Source organism: Antedon mediterranea, chromosome 2, assembly GCF_964355755.1.
Source record: "Antedon mediterranea chromosome 2, ecAntMedi1.1, whole genome shotgun sequence".
Taxonomy (NCBI): domain Eukaryota; kingdom Metazoa; phylum Echinodermata; class Crinoidea; order Comatulida; family Antedonidae; genus Antedon; species Antedon mediterranea.
Window position 1 is genome coordinate 20,689,458 of NC_092671.1, and position 17,795 is coordinate 20,707,252.

Below are 17,795 nucleotides of genomic sequence, written 5' to 3' on the forward strand. Positions count from 1 at the left end.
TGAACCTAAATTCGTTTTAATTGTCAATAACTAATTATCTAACTCAATTTAATTAGTAAACAGGGTTACATCAGGTGGTTAAAATCAGTACCTAGATTCTAACCAACTTTATATACCATCGAGTAAACATTCTAGAAATAACGCGCGATTTACCGAATTTTGCCCTTACGTAAATTTATATATAGATAAGTGTAGCTTTTTTTAAATGTAACATAGTCAAGTAAAAAATAATAAAAGAAATGGATAGATAAAAAAAAATCAATACATAATAGATTCATTTAGCTGCATGCTGGTCGTACGAAACAAATTTGTAGTGATCAAAACAATGAAGTTACCAAGTTTTCTGCTGTTATTTTATTTATGCTCTACCTTGGTATTGAGCACTCCATCCTAACAGTCTGATAATTTCAACCTGAATATAGATTCATTTATATTTATTATGTACAGCTGTGTGTGTATTTATGTGTGTATCATTATTAAGGAAATAAATATTTACCTGATTTTGCAAGAAGTAGATTGCTGCTGCCATCTGCATACATTGCTGTAATTCTAGCTTAAAATGACAAGCCAAAGTGTCACTGTCAACCAATTGTCTCCAGATACCAACCGCTTTGTTTAGTGGTTCCATTACATTGTTCTCTAATCCTAAGTTACTTGTAGGTGCAATAAATGAACCAGAGTACAAAAGCTTTTCTTCCTCACATTTACTGGTTTGCTGAACTCTCTTATTATTTGTTATTTCATCTTGTTTAATTGTTTCATATACCTGAAAATAATACTATAAACAATTATTATTATTTTATTCCTTGTATTTATAAGCCCTGAAAGTATGTCGGCAATAATCTCCGGTGCTGTAAAATCCATGTCGGCATTTTAATAAAGTGTTTATTTTAAGTAATGGGCATGATCGCATGGTGGTGCTGGAAGTTTCAAATCGTTTTTATGCCTAGCTAAGCCTAGAATAGTGTAGTGATATTAGGTATCCCAATGTAAAAATTTAAATTAATGATGGTACTTTTTCTGAAAAAAAAACTTTTGCAATCTAAATGATTGAAATCGGATTATCCATTCAAAAGTATGGTCCGTAAAGCTTCTTAAATTCCTTCGGTACATTTATTCCTAACGTACTTGCTTTATATAGTAGCTTGATAAATACTCCACTTATTAAATAATTTAATAAATCAGTAAAATTGACGTTTCGAAGCAAATATTCCATCCATGAGAAGCGACATTCGCCATGCCTCGTGTGCACGGAAGACTAGTTCCGAAAATGGAACAGTTCACTGCGGGGGTATCCAATCATAATTTAACGCGCTAATAAATGCATACCATGCAAATTGCCTGGGCGACGGTAATTTAGTAATAAACCGAGAACTGAACCGATTTACATTCAAAAAAATTACTCCACCACCTATTATGGCCGCTGTGCGATCGTGTTTTGAAAATGGGTAGGTGTTTTCCAAAGATATTTTTAGCACGCGGATTTCGGCTCGCCGGCTTTTGTACCTCATTTTTAACCCTTTCCCTACGTTTTTTAGATCTAATTTAAGATCACAAACTATATCTAATGTAAAAATAATACTATTGGTCCTATTGCGATAACTTTTTTCGTCTTTGAATGATTAAAAATGTGAAAAATAAGTCGATTCTAATAATTATAGTGGCCCGCTATAAATCCCAAAATGCATTGAGCGCGGATTGATACTTTTGTTTTTCTTCTGTAATTCACCCACTTTTCGATCGACCGTGAGGCCAAAACAAATGGAAGACATTTCAGCGAAAATACCGGGTTTTCCCCAATTTGTATCAACGGAGTCTGGCAAAAATAGAAAGACAATTAATGCAGCAACTATACAACGTCAGGCTAGGTATATTTCTAGCGTACGATGTTCGTACGTTACCGATGTTTACCAGCTAGGCCTACAAAACTAACAATACCCTCAAAGAAATAAAATAAATAAAGCATCGTGTCTCAAATCCTGTGGAAATTGTATGTGTATATTTCCATTACTTGACAGATCAAAATTTATACTGAACATGGTCAAAACTATTAACTACAAAAATTTACCTGACTTACAGTTGATTCCATTTCACACACATATAGCCAAAAGTATGCAAACGATAACTCAACAAGCTTATCCGATTGCCTAGCAGCATCAGACTGATTAATTCTGGTTATATTGAGAAGTTGTTCCAATAATGATATTGCTTCCCTTAAACAATCCTCAGATGAACTAATCAAGATAAAAACAATTTTTTTGAGGAATTTCTCAATACTGACCACCCAGAAAGGTAATTTACGTAGAACAAACATAGAATCAACTTTACATGGAAAGTGACCACTATTGTTTGGGTTACATAATCGATTGAAAGGACTTGCTTCTTAGTTTATAAATTGGTCTTTTAGAATAAACAATTTTAAATTAATTACATTATCAATCCATACCAGCAAATTTAATGCTTTAAATGCTATCGGCTGGTTGAAAAGACCAATTTTGTTATTAACAAACATTCGAGCACGTCAAAATACTGCTGGTGATGACATTTTCATGCTGCATTTTGACTGATAATTTCATGGAGGCACAAATTTAATTAAACAGCAAGAAATTCCCAGGGCCAGCCCAGGTTTGGATGGGGGGGGGGGGGGAGACTTAACATGTTTTTAATTGTACATGAATAATTTTAGCATAACTGAAGAGAAAAGTTTATATATTCCATATTCCCATTCCTTACAATGTGACCTACAGTACAGCTAAAAATTACTGAAACATAACCCACTTTCCACCCTTCCATCAGAGGCATAGCAAAACAAAGCCTCTCGTAGTATCGCGATCCAAGAACACTACCTTCTCGTGGTATCGCGTGGGATTAAAAAAAAACTTTCGTGGGAGCGTGATAAAAAAAGAACACTTTGTGGGTTGCGATCATAAAACAATGTCCCACACGTAGGCTACGAAAGGTTACGCGAGGAAACGAAGCAGTAATCAATAGCTATACTGTAGGACAATCATGAACAGTCATTTTTATTTTAGGTACTGCCTAGGCTAGGCCGCCTACTAGTTTAGCTAGAACTAGGCTGCATACATACACGTCAAACATACTTCTACCTCGGAAACAGAATGTGTTAGGTGTTGCCAAGTGCAGTTAGTTTTGGGAGATTCCACTGTATTAAGTCACACAACATGTGCTTAATTTTAAAAGATGATTGTCCCCCAAAATCATGAAAAATGAAGATGAATTAAATCAGACATTGAATATGTTATTTTGTATTTTTAATAAAGTTAATCACTTCCATAGAAAAAAAAAATATTTTCACCTATAAATTGACAAAATAAATTATTAAATTCAACCAAAAATCCATTGGCTGGCAGCCAATTTGACAATTTTTTGCTTTAAATTACAGTTCTTTCAGGTATATACATTTTTTTTCGACCCAATTTTTGGTCAAAGTGGATAACTATTATGTTACATAAAAATGGCATATTCAACAAAAATGTTGTTAAAAATTAATGCATCTTTAAGGTAAAATTGTGTGCATTTTCTTCAGAACATAATATAGTATGCATGGGGCAGTAATATTCCCTCATTCAATCAATCTTAATTCAATTGATTAATGTTTAATTGTTGTAATATATTTTTGGGTTGGCATATACTCACAAATCTGTGTCAAAATCTCTACATATGAGCAACTTAGCAAGATGAATAAGCATTACTGCTCGCTTCAATGCAAATTGCTCACAATTGTAGATCTCCAGTAAATCACATACCACAGCATACTGTTCAACAACAGTGTTATATCTGAGAGGAAAAAATCAACAACTTAAATTTCTTTACAACAAATACTATTTAAAGATATATATATTTATCATTTATTTATAATAATGTTGACACTAAGCTTTTTCCAAATAAAAGATGAAATGAAAAAGAGCTCTTAGAATCATTCTAGGGCCTGAATATATCTGTTATGACCTAGCACTTAATTATTTTTATACCAACTCTCCATGACAGACATGAGAAACTTGTTTTTGGCTTTGGTAGCAAACTAATCTCCTCAAAAGAAATACCGTAGCATGCACCCCCCTGTACATAATTCTGTTAGACAACTAAGGAATGGCAACTCCAATAAACTGGAAGTACCACTAGCTCGAACGGAAAGGTATAAACGATCACCAATCTCAACATTAGTCAAACCTTAAATAGATAATTTATTGAATTTTGGATTAATGCTTAAATTTAATTAATTTTTAATTGTACATATCTTTATAACTTTTAAATTAAATTGTAATTTTTTTAACTATACCGTAAATAAAAAAAACACTCTTGATTGTTTTTGGCTTTAAAAAATGGTTGGCTAGGCCTAGCAGCCTTATGCCTCAAAAAGCTAGGTCTACAATATGTTTATTTAATAAACATATTTCAAACTTTTGACGAAACAAAAATTATAAAGTAGCTAGTCGTGAGCCTAGATGCTATGAAAAGTGTTTTTAAATATGGTCTTTTTGCATCATTTGTGTACATTTTTTTAATTTTTGCCAGTATCACATGTTGGTCTGAAAAACAAAAACAAATATTTTTCCTACCAAACTACACATTGTTGGGAATACCGAAAACAAATTTTTTTTTTTTGCCTTATAGAATCAATTTACTGTAAAACTTCTAATTGTAACCTTGGGTTATTATTCTTTGATTGTTTTTTTAGGGTGGGTTACTATTAGGAGTTTTACTATTAGAGTATTGGGTAATACTATTAATAATCTTAAATTAGGCACCTGAAAATAGTAACCCACCTAGTGGTGGGTCGAATGCTTACTTGTTTTGATTAGTCCTTCTTCACGATTTGTAAGTCAACATTTAATCTTATTTCTTATCTAAAGCTCTGTCCATCAGAGCAAGTCAACCAGCTTGTACCTGCTCTCCCATAGTTGTGTACAAAATACCAAATTTAAAGCCAAGGAAACATGATCTTGCTAGGCCTAGGTTTGGTGTGGCTACTAACTTTTGGCAGCCTTCGAGAAGCCCCTTATCAGGGTTTTGGCTCACTCACAGATGTAAACAAAGTGGGCCTAGCCAACTTCCAATCCAGCCAATTACGAAATAGGTATGGAGCTCCCTGTATGTACTATACCAATCACACCGCTACATTTAATGGAACATTAATTACGGCAGGAGACATAGAGACAAATCCTGGTCCTGTCAAGAATCCTTGTGCAGTTTGTGAACGCCCTGTGGCAAGAAACCATCGCTATGTTCAATGTACTGATTGTCTTAAGGACTGTCATTTGAAATGCGGACGAATTGATCTAAAGCAAAATTGTTCTCTAAATTGGATATGCCCACGCTGCCTAATCCTTCAAATTTCTCCATATATTATGGATACGGAGATTATCGACTCTGACAACATTAACGTACCAAGACCAGAAAATATTAATGACATTGTTGATCTTGCAGTTTTCAAAAACAAAGGGCTACATTTGATTCATCTTAATGCTAGATCCCTTCTGCCCAAACTTTCTGAGCTCAAACTAATTGCAATCAATACCAAGGCAGACGTTATTTGTGTCACTGAGACATGGCTACATGCGTCAATCACAGACGACGAAATAAAAATGAATGGTTACAGCTCTGTCAGATGTGACAGAAAATCAGATGCTCATGGTGGAACTTTAATTTATATAAAAGATAGCCTTGCTTTTAATGAAGTGCCTGTAACAGCAATCAGCAATCTGGAATCGGTATGGATTGACATAATTTTACCCAAGTCTAAACCCATTCTAATAGGGTGTGTCTATCGACCACCGAATCAGCATTGCTTCATCGAGGATTTCAACACCCTAATTGGAGGCAATGAAAAAGAGACCATTATATTAGGTGATTTTAATATCAACGTTCTCGATCGAAAGAATCCCCTGACAAAACAGTATGAAGAGTTGCTGAATAATCATGGCATGGACCAATTAATTAAAGAACCATCCAGAATTACGTCAACATCATCAACATTGATAGACCACATATTGTGTAACAACAAGGACACAATTACTCATAGTGGTATACTCAAATATGGTCTTAGTGACCACTTCATCACCTTTTGTATTAGAAAAAAGTCTCGTGCTAAATTAAACGAACATAAATATGCCGAGTTTCGGTCTTTAAAAAATTATACACCCGAACTACTTAATTCTGCATTATCTGAAAATATAGACTGGTCTAACGTGTATAACTCAAACGATGTAAATATTGCTTTTAAAAATTTTCACCAGCACCTTATAACACTAATAGATAAAATAGCTCCAATGAAGCGTATCCGCATTAAATCAAGAACTGAAGAATGGATGACTGGAGACATTCTTAGTTTGCTGCGTGAACGAGACAGGCTACTAAAAAGGTTCACTAACAACAAAACTCATTTAGATATTTATGAAGATTATGTTAAAATTAGAAATTTAGTTCAAATTAGTATTAAAAATGCTAAAGCCGATTTTATAAAAACCAAAATATTAGAAAATAAAGCTAAACCTAAGGAACTCTGGAGAACTTTAAAAAATCTAGGTTATAGTAATAAGAACATAAGTGATGCAAAGATAGTGTTAAAAAATGGAGATAGTACTATAAATGACCCTAAAGGTATTGCAACCGAATTCAACAGATTCTTTACTCACGTTGCTCAGGATCTCAGAAATAAGTTACCTCAACAAAGCAATCAATATCTACCCGGTTCTAGTTACTTTAAAACTCATTATGATAAGAAAAATATTACCAAATTTAAGCTTGATCCTGTGAGTGAAGAATTTGTTGAAAAGTATTTAAGTTCACTAAATCCTAATAAAGCCACAGGACCAGACAACATCCCTGCTCGTTTTCTAAAAGATGGAGCAACTTTCTTAAAAGGTCCCCTAACCCATATAATAAACCTTTCCCTTAAAACTGAAATTGTACCAGACCAATTTAAAATAGCAAAAGTAAAGCCGATATTTAAAAAAGGCGATCGTACTGACACAAATAACTACCGCCCTGTTAGCCTATTAAGTTGTACCTCTAAGATTCTAGAAAAGGCTGTGTATGTCCAGCTAGCCAGACACCTGGAAGATAATGATGTGATAACAGATTCTCAGTCTGGTTTCAGAGAAGGGTTTTCCACTGAAACCTGTCTTACTCATTTATTGGATCATGTGAAATCAAAAATGGCCAATGGGTTTCTTACAGGTATGGTTTTGCTGGACATTCGAAAGGCCTTCGATTCGGTCGATCACTTCATTCTTTGTGATAAACTCAGAAGAATCGGATGCGATTCAACTAAATGGTTCCGCTCTTACTTGTCTAATAGGAAACAATTTGTTGAAATTAAGGGAGGTAAATCAAAAAATATGGCTATTGCACATGGCGTCCCCCAAGGGAGCATATTGGGACCTTTGCTGTTCCTAGTGTACATAAATGATGTTGTTTCATCAGTTGAATCAAAATGTAAAGTGCTACTATATGCAGATGACTGTGCCATCTTGTATTCAGACCGAAACCCTAATACTATTTCGGCTGTACTTAGTGCTTCGTTAAATCTTTGTAATGATTGGCTTATTGATAATCGACTTACAATTCATCCAGGTAAAACTGAATGCATTCTGTTGGGAACGAAACGTCGATTAAAAAATGTCTCATTCCAACTCAATGCCCTTGAATGTGATATCAAATCAACAGAGTCGGTAAGGTATTTAGGTGTCCAGATTGACCAACAGGCTTCTGGGAATCTGATTGCCAATTCAGTAATAACTAGCGCAAATAGCCGTTTAAAATTTATGTACAGACAATCCAAATATCTTGATTTTGGTAGTAGGAAACTTCTCTCTTCAGCTCTAATTCAGCCTCTTTTTGACTATGCTTCCCCAGCATGGTATAATGACTCTTCTCAGGTTCACAAACTCAGGCTTCAGACTACTCAAAACAAAATATTCAGATTTATTACTCAATCAGATTCGAGATCTCATGTTGGTCAATCTGAGCTGAAATCAATCGGATATCTGAACGTCCCAGAAAGAGTTAAGTTCAAATGTTTATGCAATGTATATAAAATTTTTAATAATTCTGCCCCAATGTATCTAAATAGTAACTTTGTTCGTATTGTTGATTACCACTCTAGAAGGACACGTAGTGCCACAAATTTATATTTTAGGATTCCAATAATTAAGGGCTGCGAACAAAAAACTTTTTATTACAACTCAATAAAAGCCTGGAACGCTATACCATTATATGTTAAAAGTAATATTTCATTAGAAAATTTTAAATTGTCACTAAAAAAGCATCTCCTCAATATTTAATTCTCATGTGCAATAAATTATAAAAAGGTTTTAGCATAATGCAGTAAATCAATAATTTTCTGTAATCTGTAAATTAAGAATAAATAATATAAATATAATAAGGGTAAAAATCAATTGTAATTTTGTTACTTTAGTGCAATAAATCAATTTTTGTATATATTTCTTATTATAAATCTTTCTTAAAACTGTAACTTAGGATTACATTTTTGATAAGTGTTAGATAAACTGTTATTTTTAAACTTTTGTATTTTTATGCTATTTTTTAAGGATTCTTTTGATGTAATTTGTATGTTCTTTATCAGTTCCTTGTTTTTAGGACCCAAGTGGAAATAAGTTTTTAACTTTTCTTGGCACTCCTAGTAATCAAGGCCTGTGTTTCTGTGCAATTGTTTTTTCTACTTTTTTTGCATTGTTTTTATTGTTTTTTAACCTTGATTACTAAATAAAGAAATTCAAAATTCAAAACCCCTGTTTTTGTATAAATGTATGAATTCCCGTTTCAATTGTAATTTTATCTCCTTGTTTTCCTTTCATGTTAAAGCTGTTGGTTGTCGTACTCGTAATTCCAAATGTAATCTTCTTTATGTGCCGTATTGTCGTGTTAATGTTACCAAGAATGGATTTATTTCACGTATTTGTCTTCTTTTTAATAATTGTGTAGTTAAAGATAATTCTATTGATCTCTTTTTTGACCGTTATAATTGTTTTTGTAATAAAATTAGTAAAATTGTATAATTTTGTATTGTTGGATTTTAAGATTTATATATATATTTATATGTTATAGTTTATTCCATTCTGTAAGGGGCGGGTTTCCCGCTGTTGAATGAGTTTGAATAAAATTAAAATAAAAAATAACAGCAACTCATAGCAAAAGAATAAAACAGTACGAATAAACAAATTTGGTTGAACTCTAACTTTATTTTATAAACTCAAAAACACTAAATCCTCCCCCACTCCCATTATTATTATTATTAATATTATTTCAAAATACGGCTGCATCATTAGTTTTTGTGACTTTAATCGTATCCCCTATGTGTTATTATTAGAGTAGTGGGTTATTATTATAGATTTACTTATAAGGTGGGTTACTATTAGAAGAGAGGTTACTGTTAGAAGATTTACAGTATTTTTCACATTTTTAACTGTTTGAAGATAGAAAAATTATTTACAAATTATACATACAGTATCTATTAAATAGTTTGTGATCTTAAATTAAAAATGTAGTGAAAGTGTCTCCTTTCTCATTCAAATATATAGATCCACAATGTTTAGCTTCAATTTTTACTTGTTTTATGTCAATAAACTTTAATGTTACCTTTGATTCTTGTAAATGTCTAGTTCGATTTGTAAGAGGGCTGTAACCTGATTTTCAACAACTCCATCTACCTGCTCTTCCAATATAGCATCTTTAACAGTTCTACATAATTGATTTAAAAACATACAGTAGTATTAAAGGCTCAAAATCAATAATAAAATTAAAGACTTCATATTGAAAATTCATCTATTATTTTTTATTCAGATAACAAACAAACATGCCAATCCACAAAAACCTTTGTAATGCTTCGGCGGCATAGCTAGCGCGCGACCGATACACAATGCGCCAAACCATCGCTGTACGCGCTACTGTGATGCACGGTGTATGTTATTTCGACAGGTACCATTTTGACAATAGTTCGTAACCAGATTAGTTAATTTCAAAAAGTAAAATATTGACGGTCCAGACCGAATATAGTGTCCATAGTTATAGTATACCAATAATTAACCTATCTACCGGATTTCGTAAAAAAACGCGAAACACGAAGATCTTCGTGGTTGGCAGTCAAGCGTTGTGTTTGGCAGTCAAAGTGTTAATGAGGGTGATCCATCCAGCTATTGCTGATCATTAGGGACCCTCAGAGGTTCACAAGACAAACATAACACAAGATGCTCTACATAAACAAAGTCTTATTACAAGTCTTTGGGAGTGGAGTAATTTGGTCCTTAGAAAAAATCCTGACATGTGACGGGACTTGAACCCAGGACCCTTAGAGTGGTAGCCAAGCATCATAACTAACAAGCCACAACTCCACTCGGCATGATGTTCCACCATCCATGACTAAGTTATTGTAATTCCCATAATTAACAAATAATTATTGTCCGATTGCTTTAGCCGGTGTTTCCTCTAGGGTTTTTAAGTGCATTTTAGTTGATTTATGCAATGATTCTTTTACTAATGATCGCCAATTTGCTTTTAAACCTAATCACTCTACAGATATGTATATTTTAATCTTGAAACAGACTGTGGATTATTATAATTGTAACGGCAGTCCTGTGTTTGCATGTTTTTAGATTTTTCCATGGCCTTTGATCGTATTTATTATTATAGATTATTTTGTAAACTTATATATTCCTATAATGTGCATATTGACATTGTCCGTGTTCTTGTTTGTTACTATTTTAATCAAAGATTTTCTGTTAAGTGGGGTATTTGTGTTTCATATGATTTTTCTTTTAGCAATGGTGTTTGGCAGGGAGGGGTTCTTTCACCTTTACTGTACAATTCTTATGTTGATGACTTGACTGCAAATATTTCTAATTCTTGATATGGATGTGAAATAAATAATATAAAATTAAATAATTTATGCTATGCAGATGATATGGTCCTTCTAGCTCCCTCTATCACTGCACTACAGTACTTTGCTAAGGACCATGATATTTTGTACAATACTAAAAAGACTGTGTATTACTTTTTTTCCTTCTAATAATTTTAATCCTATTGTTTCCTTGTGTGGCAATCAGCTTAATTTTGTTAGGAATTTTATGTATCTTTGTCATTTGTTATTTTTCAATCTAAGTGATAATATCGTGTCATACTGTAACTTTTCGAAGTGTTCTGATTCTGTTAATATAAAGCTATATTCAAATTAATTATTTCAAATCTTATTGTATGAGTTTCTACTGTTGTACTCTTTTGTTTAATTTCACTAAGCGAGCTTTTGTAATTCTCTTAAAATGTGTTATAATAATTCTTTACACATGTTGTTGAATATGAGTAAATATTGTACTTAGTGCTTTCTATGTTTGTTAAATTTGGTATTCCCCCTCTTTTAAAAACAAAAATTTGGTTTTTGGGATGTTAACAGTTAAACCAATAAATTGTAGGTTAAAAACAGTATCACATAAGCATATAGTAAATGATTAATGTATATATCATCAATTTGAATTTTACTTCTTGAACTAGTAGGATTTAGAGAATTTATGAAAAAAAGAGAAAAGCAGGGAGTGGTGATCCTTGCTGGATACAAACATTTCAGCAAAATGTATATCTACTAGTCTTGTAGTTACATAATTAACTTGTGCCGATAATTTAGAGTACATTGAAATAATAGTGTTAAAAATTTTACCAATTTTATAAATTAAAAAAATTATGATTAACCGAATCAAATGTTTTTTTAAAGTCAATGAACGTCATAAAAACTGTTATAAATAAATAGTGTTTATAAAAATATTGTCAATAATATGGTAATTTTTCCGAAAACCCACTTAGTTAATATATGCTGGTGCTTTTCCAGATTTAAGAGATATAAAGTTTGCAATACACCACAAATGTAGTTCGGAAAAGAACTGTTGAGTTTCAATCAATATGCTTCAATCAATTGTCCTCAGGAGAAGAATGATCAACTTAAATTTGGTTACAAACATGTTTTGGTGAAGACTCTTAACATCATCGGCTAAAGTTTAGACATACGATAGTGACAAAAACTCAAATATATATTTACTTCAATGGATTTATTGAAGGTCTAAATAACTGTGTAATATAATTGTGTGTGTTAGTTAAAAATAACCTCTAATTAACACCATGAAAAAAATCCCATTCATTACAGACAATATAATACCTTGTTTGGATTTCCTCTTGGCCATTTTTTACACTATCCCTTTTACATTTAATCCACAGTTCGACAGTAGACTTCAGTACCAGCTCTGTGGTTGACATCAATGCTATGGACTTCTCTAAGCTTGCGATGGCATCACTAAGAAAGCCTGCCTTTCTCTGGCAGTCAGCAAGTAATTCTAACTTTGTGAAAAGTCGAATCTATAAAACAAAGGACATTAGGTTGTACCTAAACTGTGTCTGGTAATAATTAAGCAATTTGTAAATATAATGGTAACATTTTGAACTATTGCATTTTCATTAGAGAGGGCTGTCCTGACCCACTGACCCACATCATTTCAGGTACCCTTTCCCTCTCCCAGAGTGAAAAGCGAAAGAAAAATTTATCACAACTATATAATTTTGGTCTTTTCAATTCTTGGTAGTTTATTATCCCTGTACTCGAGTGACCCTTTCTGATAAGAGTCTTTATTTTCTGATGCCCCATATTTGTAAATAATAATATGTATTTTTATATTCATTAGCCACGTTCACATAATATTTTAATTTTATCGTGCTTTCGCATCGTGATATATCAAGTTAACAGGAAGAGCGTTCACATAAAATTGGACATCATGATATAAGTATGTTAATGAGGTGCACTGATGCGTGAAAGGCCAAACACACATGTTTGGAGCACACGTGGGAAGGGATTGTTGATGTTTTTGTAGTGTGGGCCTCTATGTAGTAGCTAGCCAGCAGGTATTTCATTCTTTAATCGTCTAACTACTGTAACTTGATGTACAGTATGATGTCCGAAACGATAGTGGGTTAAACATAAGTAATTTAACTATCTTCAAAGCAAAAAAACTTTTTGAAGCTGGCGGTCAAAGAAATCAAACCAACAACAATGGTGACTTCTTCCGGTGGGTGGCATTAAATAACCAAGCGCTGATTGGTTAAATTTCGTCTCTGCATATAACGATGTCTAATATATCATGATAACTTCGCAATGGGTTTGGCAAAAATAAGGACTTCAAAGTTATTAATATATTATAAAAGTTATAACCCTTCAAAAATGGTTCCAAATATAATTTGCCAACTTCAACGGACCATAACTTTTGAATGGATTATCCGATTTCAATCATTTAAATTGCAAAAGTTTGGTTCAGTAAGTTCCTTTTGATTAACTGAAAGAAAATGTACCTTCACTAAGTAGGGGAACCTAGTACAGTAGAAGCGCCATGCCAGCTCTTTGAAATTTGTATAACTTTGACGAAAGAAATAAAAAAACTACTTTTTAATTTTAACTGGCCATATGATAACGTCAAAACATACATGAATTCTTATCTACATTTCAGAAGCTTTCATATTAACTTATAAGTCTCAAGGTCACCTTTAATTAGGTATCCCAACTTTTTAGAATGTAGTGTATATCGTATTGATATAATTATTTGATTCTTAGGTATAATTTGAAATATGAAAAAAATTAATAATTAACTATAATTCACTAGGTGAAATTACTGGACCCACATAATGTTGAAATTTTTTGGGTATGATAACGTTATCAAAAACAACGTGAAATTTGGGATGTAGAAGCGCAGTGATTTAAAAATTGTATAACTTTGACGAAAGAAATGAAAAAACTACTTTTTAACTTCAACTGGGTATATGACACAACATACGATAGGCTTAATTTTTATATGAATTCATATCTACTGTACATTTCATCAGCTTCCATAATAAATTATAATCATCAAGGTCAGCTTTAATTCTGAAGAGCTGAGATATTCAAATATACGCTAAAGGTGAAATTACACGGCCTACATTATTACATTTTTAGGCGAGATGACTTCATCAAAATGAAAATTATGGCAATTCATGAGAAAGATAATTGATTGAACAAGCACATACTGAAATTTCAGAAAAAATCGGGCTCAAATAACCGAGATGCGCTCAGTTGAATGTGATAACCTACAAAAAAGATAAAAAATCCTAATTTTAAAATTCAAGTTGCCATTTGATGTCACAACATTTTTTTATGTAAAATGTTTACATGAATTTATATCTACAACTCAATGGCTTCCAGAATCGTGCATTCTGAACAATTATTTTCATTTTAAAAATGCCTTTTATTTTTTTACCATTTTCAGCACTTTTGTGCAATTAATGTGTGCACTTCGTCATTTTTAACCTGCTCGTATAGCGTTATTTTAAGTCGGAATGGACTCAAATTTGGTGAATGTACTAAGGATGGCAAGTAGAATGCGCTTTGGTAAAAAAATATATATTTTTACGACTTCTAAGTATTGCGCTCGCTTGTGCAGTAAATTTGTTAAACATGCAAATGGCCTAATTCATGTTCTAAATTGATAAAAACTTAATTGTTCATGGTGTACATGTGTGTTTTTATTTGCTAATATTTTTACCCTTGACCTGAAGTTTATGTATTGAATCTGATTGATATGAGATGAGTTATGAAGATATGATTGTTAATGTGATTTTACAAAATTATGTATAAATGACTTCACAGATAAATGATCACGCTGAAAAGCTTATTAGGATTAAAGTCTGTTTACCTGTCGACGTTAGTTAACGCTATCAAGTATCATCGTTAATCGGTAAAAGTTCAACGATGTTGAAACTCCTGTCGTCTTTCTCGACGTCATCGTAACGCGAAAAATGAATAGAGGACTCCCCTGCCTCTCACAGTGTAGAAGACGTGGGCCTAGGCATGCTACTATCTCTATAATGATGGTTCTTCGTTCTCAGTAGGCCTATCTTAGTCCAAATAGCATTTTGGACTAGCCTGAAGACTTAGAACTACCTAATATCCCCACGCCCACTTTCTGGAACATCATTTTATAGTCACTTTGGCAAGACTAGGACTAGCTTTGACCGCGCCGCGATGCAACAAAAATAAATGTAGTCAGCAGATTTTTGCATCAATTACGTGACGTCATGTGCTGTATATTTAGTGTAGCGATATCGCTATAGTTGAACTGGATTCAACTCTTGCGATTGTCAACGATCGCGACTTGATTACCGTAGATTATTACACTTTTTCCTGTATATCGCTGACGATTTGTATTGCCGTCGTCAGTTAAAAAATACTTTTTCCTGTAAATCGTTAAAATTTTAATATTTACATAAGAGATCGCCGATTATTGTTAACGATAGCGTTGAATAACATCAACATGAAAACATGCTTTAGTTAAATTATTTGAAAGATATTGTGAAATTTTGGTGATAATTAACCTTCAACTTTTTCAGTTACACAAAAAAAAAACTAAGAATAACAATAATAAAGATTTCATACAATAAAATGTGATCATTTTATTCTAAATGATCACCTAATAATGGAGGACAAGATTTTGAGAAGAAACAAAAAAGTTATCAGTTGAGGGTCGTGCAAAACATTATTCATATGCTGAGAACATAATTAAACAGCCGAGTTAAAATGTGCATACCTCTTGTAAATTATCAATGTTCATACACTGTCCTTTGATACACCATTTACGAAGCTGATTACATGCAAGGCTAAGTGGCAATATAGCATCTTTATACCACTCCTGGCGGTAAATCAATAGACCTAAATTAAATGCATTGCAACCTGTAGGAGAAAATAGACAAATTTAAATGAACTGATGTATGTTATTGTCAGTAAATACAAGTACAGAAACAGTCTTTATAACGAGACACTATATTACTATAGCATAAGGACCATTTGCATGATGTTTAAATTGTTGTAACTACTGTTTTCCTTCTTGAGTGAGTTATTACTAATCAGTACTACCTAATAAATATTATCCTTTGTTTAACTCACCAAGCCAACGATGTTCATTAGTTTGTACACTTCCACCTCTTCCTGAAGAGACTTGTTCGATTAGGGAGACATGTTTTTGTAGTACCATAACTACTTTACCAATAATACTCTTTGGCTCCAAACAGTTGTGTTCTATCATTCTTTTCTCATCTAACTGAAATATAAGAATATTGGCCAAAAGATGTAGGACACTCAACTGTCGCTTGACATTCATCTGCTGCTTAGTATGTTTTAGTTTACCAACTTCTTTATTTGATGTCATTTTAGAAATAATTACTTGTTGAAATTCTAATATTTTCACATTTGAAATCAGAAAGTCAACAAACACATCTGAAAAATCATCATTGTACAGATTTTTGTCTTTTGCATCATTGTAGATAGTTGCTATTGTGTACTTTCTGATCATCTCTAATGCTTCTACAAGACTTTCAGCCAAGTGATCGTTCAACATGTTTTTCTCAAACAGTTTTGTGATAACATTGAGAAAGTTCTTCATTACAACAATAATTCCAGCTACATTTTGTATAATCAGCTTTTGTTGTTTCCCTTCCTGTTTTTTATTCACAGTATGGAATTCGAACATAATCAAACATTGAAGAAGCTCCAAAATTGAGTGAAAAACATCAACATTGTAATTCACACCCACTTTTGCTTCATTGAACTCTTTCCTAATAAATTCAAGGGTATATTTAGCTTGTGATGTATCATGGAGAAAACTACAGAATTTAACAGTTTGGATTCCAAGACGAATTACAGAACTCAATTGTTTTTCCAAAAGAGTTTCCTGTTTTGAAAAATGTTTGCTATTTGCTATATGTGTAATTGATCCATTAAAGAATTTAACCAGAATCTTCCATTTCTCTGTTTGATCCAATTTATAAGAACCCTTTTCAAATTCAGTTCCACTCTTAAGTATCAAATCAACAACATTACTCAGTGGCATATTGGATAATAGAAGAAACGACAAAGCTTGTTGTCGAAACTGCAAAACCAAATGGAGTTTAGATGAGTTCTGTTTTGCTTCGGAAATTTCTAATTCAACACAAGCCTTCCATAATAGGTTGTATGATTGCTTAGCAACAGTGTCATAATCATTTTCAACTGTGTCTTCTTGAAAGTGTTCCGAGTGACATTCTTGCATCTGCTTCAATAGATTTTCTGAAAATGCCAAACCATCTAGAAATAACCCCTTTTTCAGAATCTGTGACACATTATGAAAAAGGAGTTTCTCCAAGGCTAATGGCGATGTTTTCATCATGTTTTTGGCAATAAGTAAAGAACTATAGGCAGTGTTGCAAATCACAATGAGGCTAGCTAGCATTGGATTGTTTGGATTGCAGTCAGTCCAGCATTGCACACATACATGTAGCAGCTTCATAGCAAACAACCCATATTTGTTTGCCTTTTCTCTACATCTTTTCTGATTGTGAAGAGGAGCAAGATATGCCTGAAAGAAATAAATAAGAATAACAACCATGAGGTAGAACATTGTAATAAAGTAACATTCAATTCTCTTGTAAATTAATCTATATTTTATTATCTAGAGTTTGTACATTTTTTATACATACTGTATATTAATTCTGTACACATTTTTTACTTGGATTCAAGTTAGCGGCCAAAATGCCCACTTTTGTTCGTAAAAAAAATGTTTACTATTGCACACATCATCTTTAGACACTTTTTATTCTAAGGAGCTATAATAACTGATTGAAATTTACTGTAAAGATTAAAATATGTGACCCAGGTTATTCAAGTTTTTGACATGATGGCATCAAAATTAAAATGTCTCTAACTCTTACGAAAGATAATTGAT

At 32.6% G+C, this 17,795-nt stretch overlaps 1 protein-coding gene across 1 annotated transcript in view; it reads right to left on the minus strand.

Moving 5' to 3' along the window:
• Window positions 1-17,486, minus strand: part of LOC140040714 (separin-like) — a 50,782-nt gene extending 33,296 nt beyond the window's left edge. Inside the window, exons 1-7 of the mRNA XM_072086849.1 lie at window positions 15,983-17,486; window positions 15,627-15,769; window positions 12,182-12,378; window positions 9,622-9,723; window positions 3,658-3,798; window positions 2,069-2,234; window positions 497-766 (exon numbers count right to left, since the gene is read on the minus strand). Coding sequence (XP_071942950.1) covers window positions 497-766; window positions 2,069-2,234; window positions 3,658-3,798; window positions 9,622-9,723; window positions 12,182-12,378; window positions 15,627-15,769; window positions 15,983-17,471 — 2,508 coding nt within the window. The 5' untranslated portion in view covers window positions 17,472-17,486. The remainder of the gene's footprint in view (window positions 1-496; window positions 767-2,068; window positions 2,235-3,657; window positions 3,799-9,621; window positions 9,724-12,181; window positions 12,379-15,626; window positions 15,770-15,982) is intronic.
• Between the last annotated feature and the right edge of the window lie 309 nt (window positions 17,487-17,795).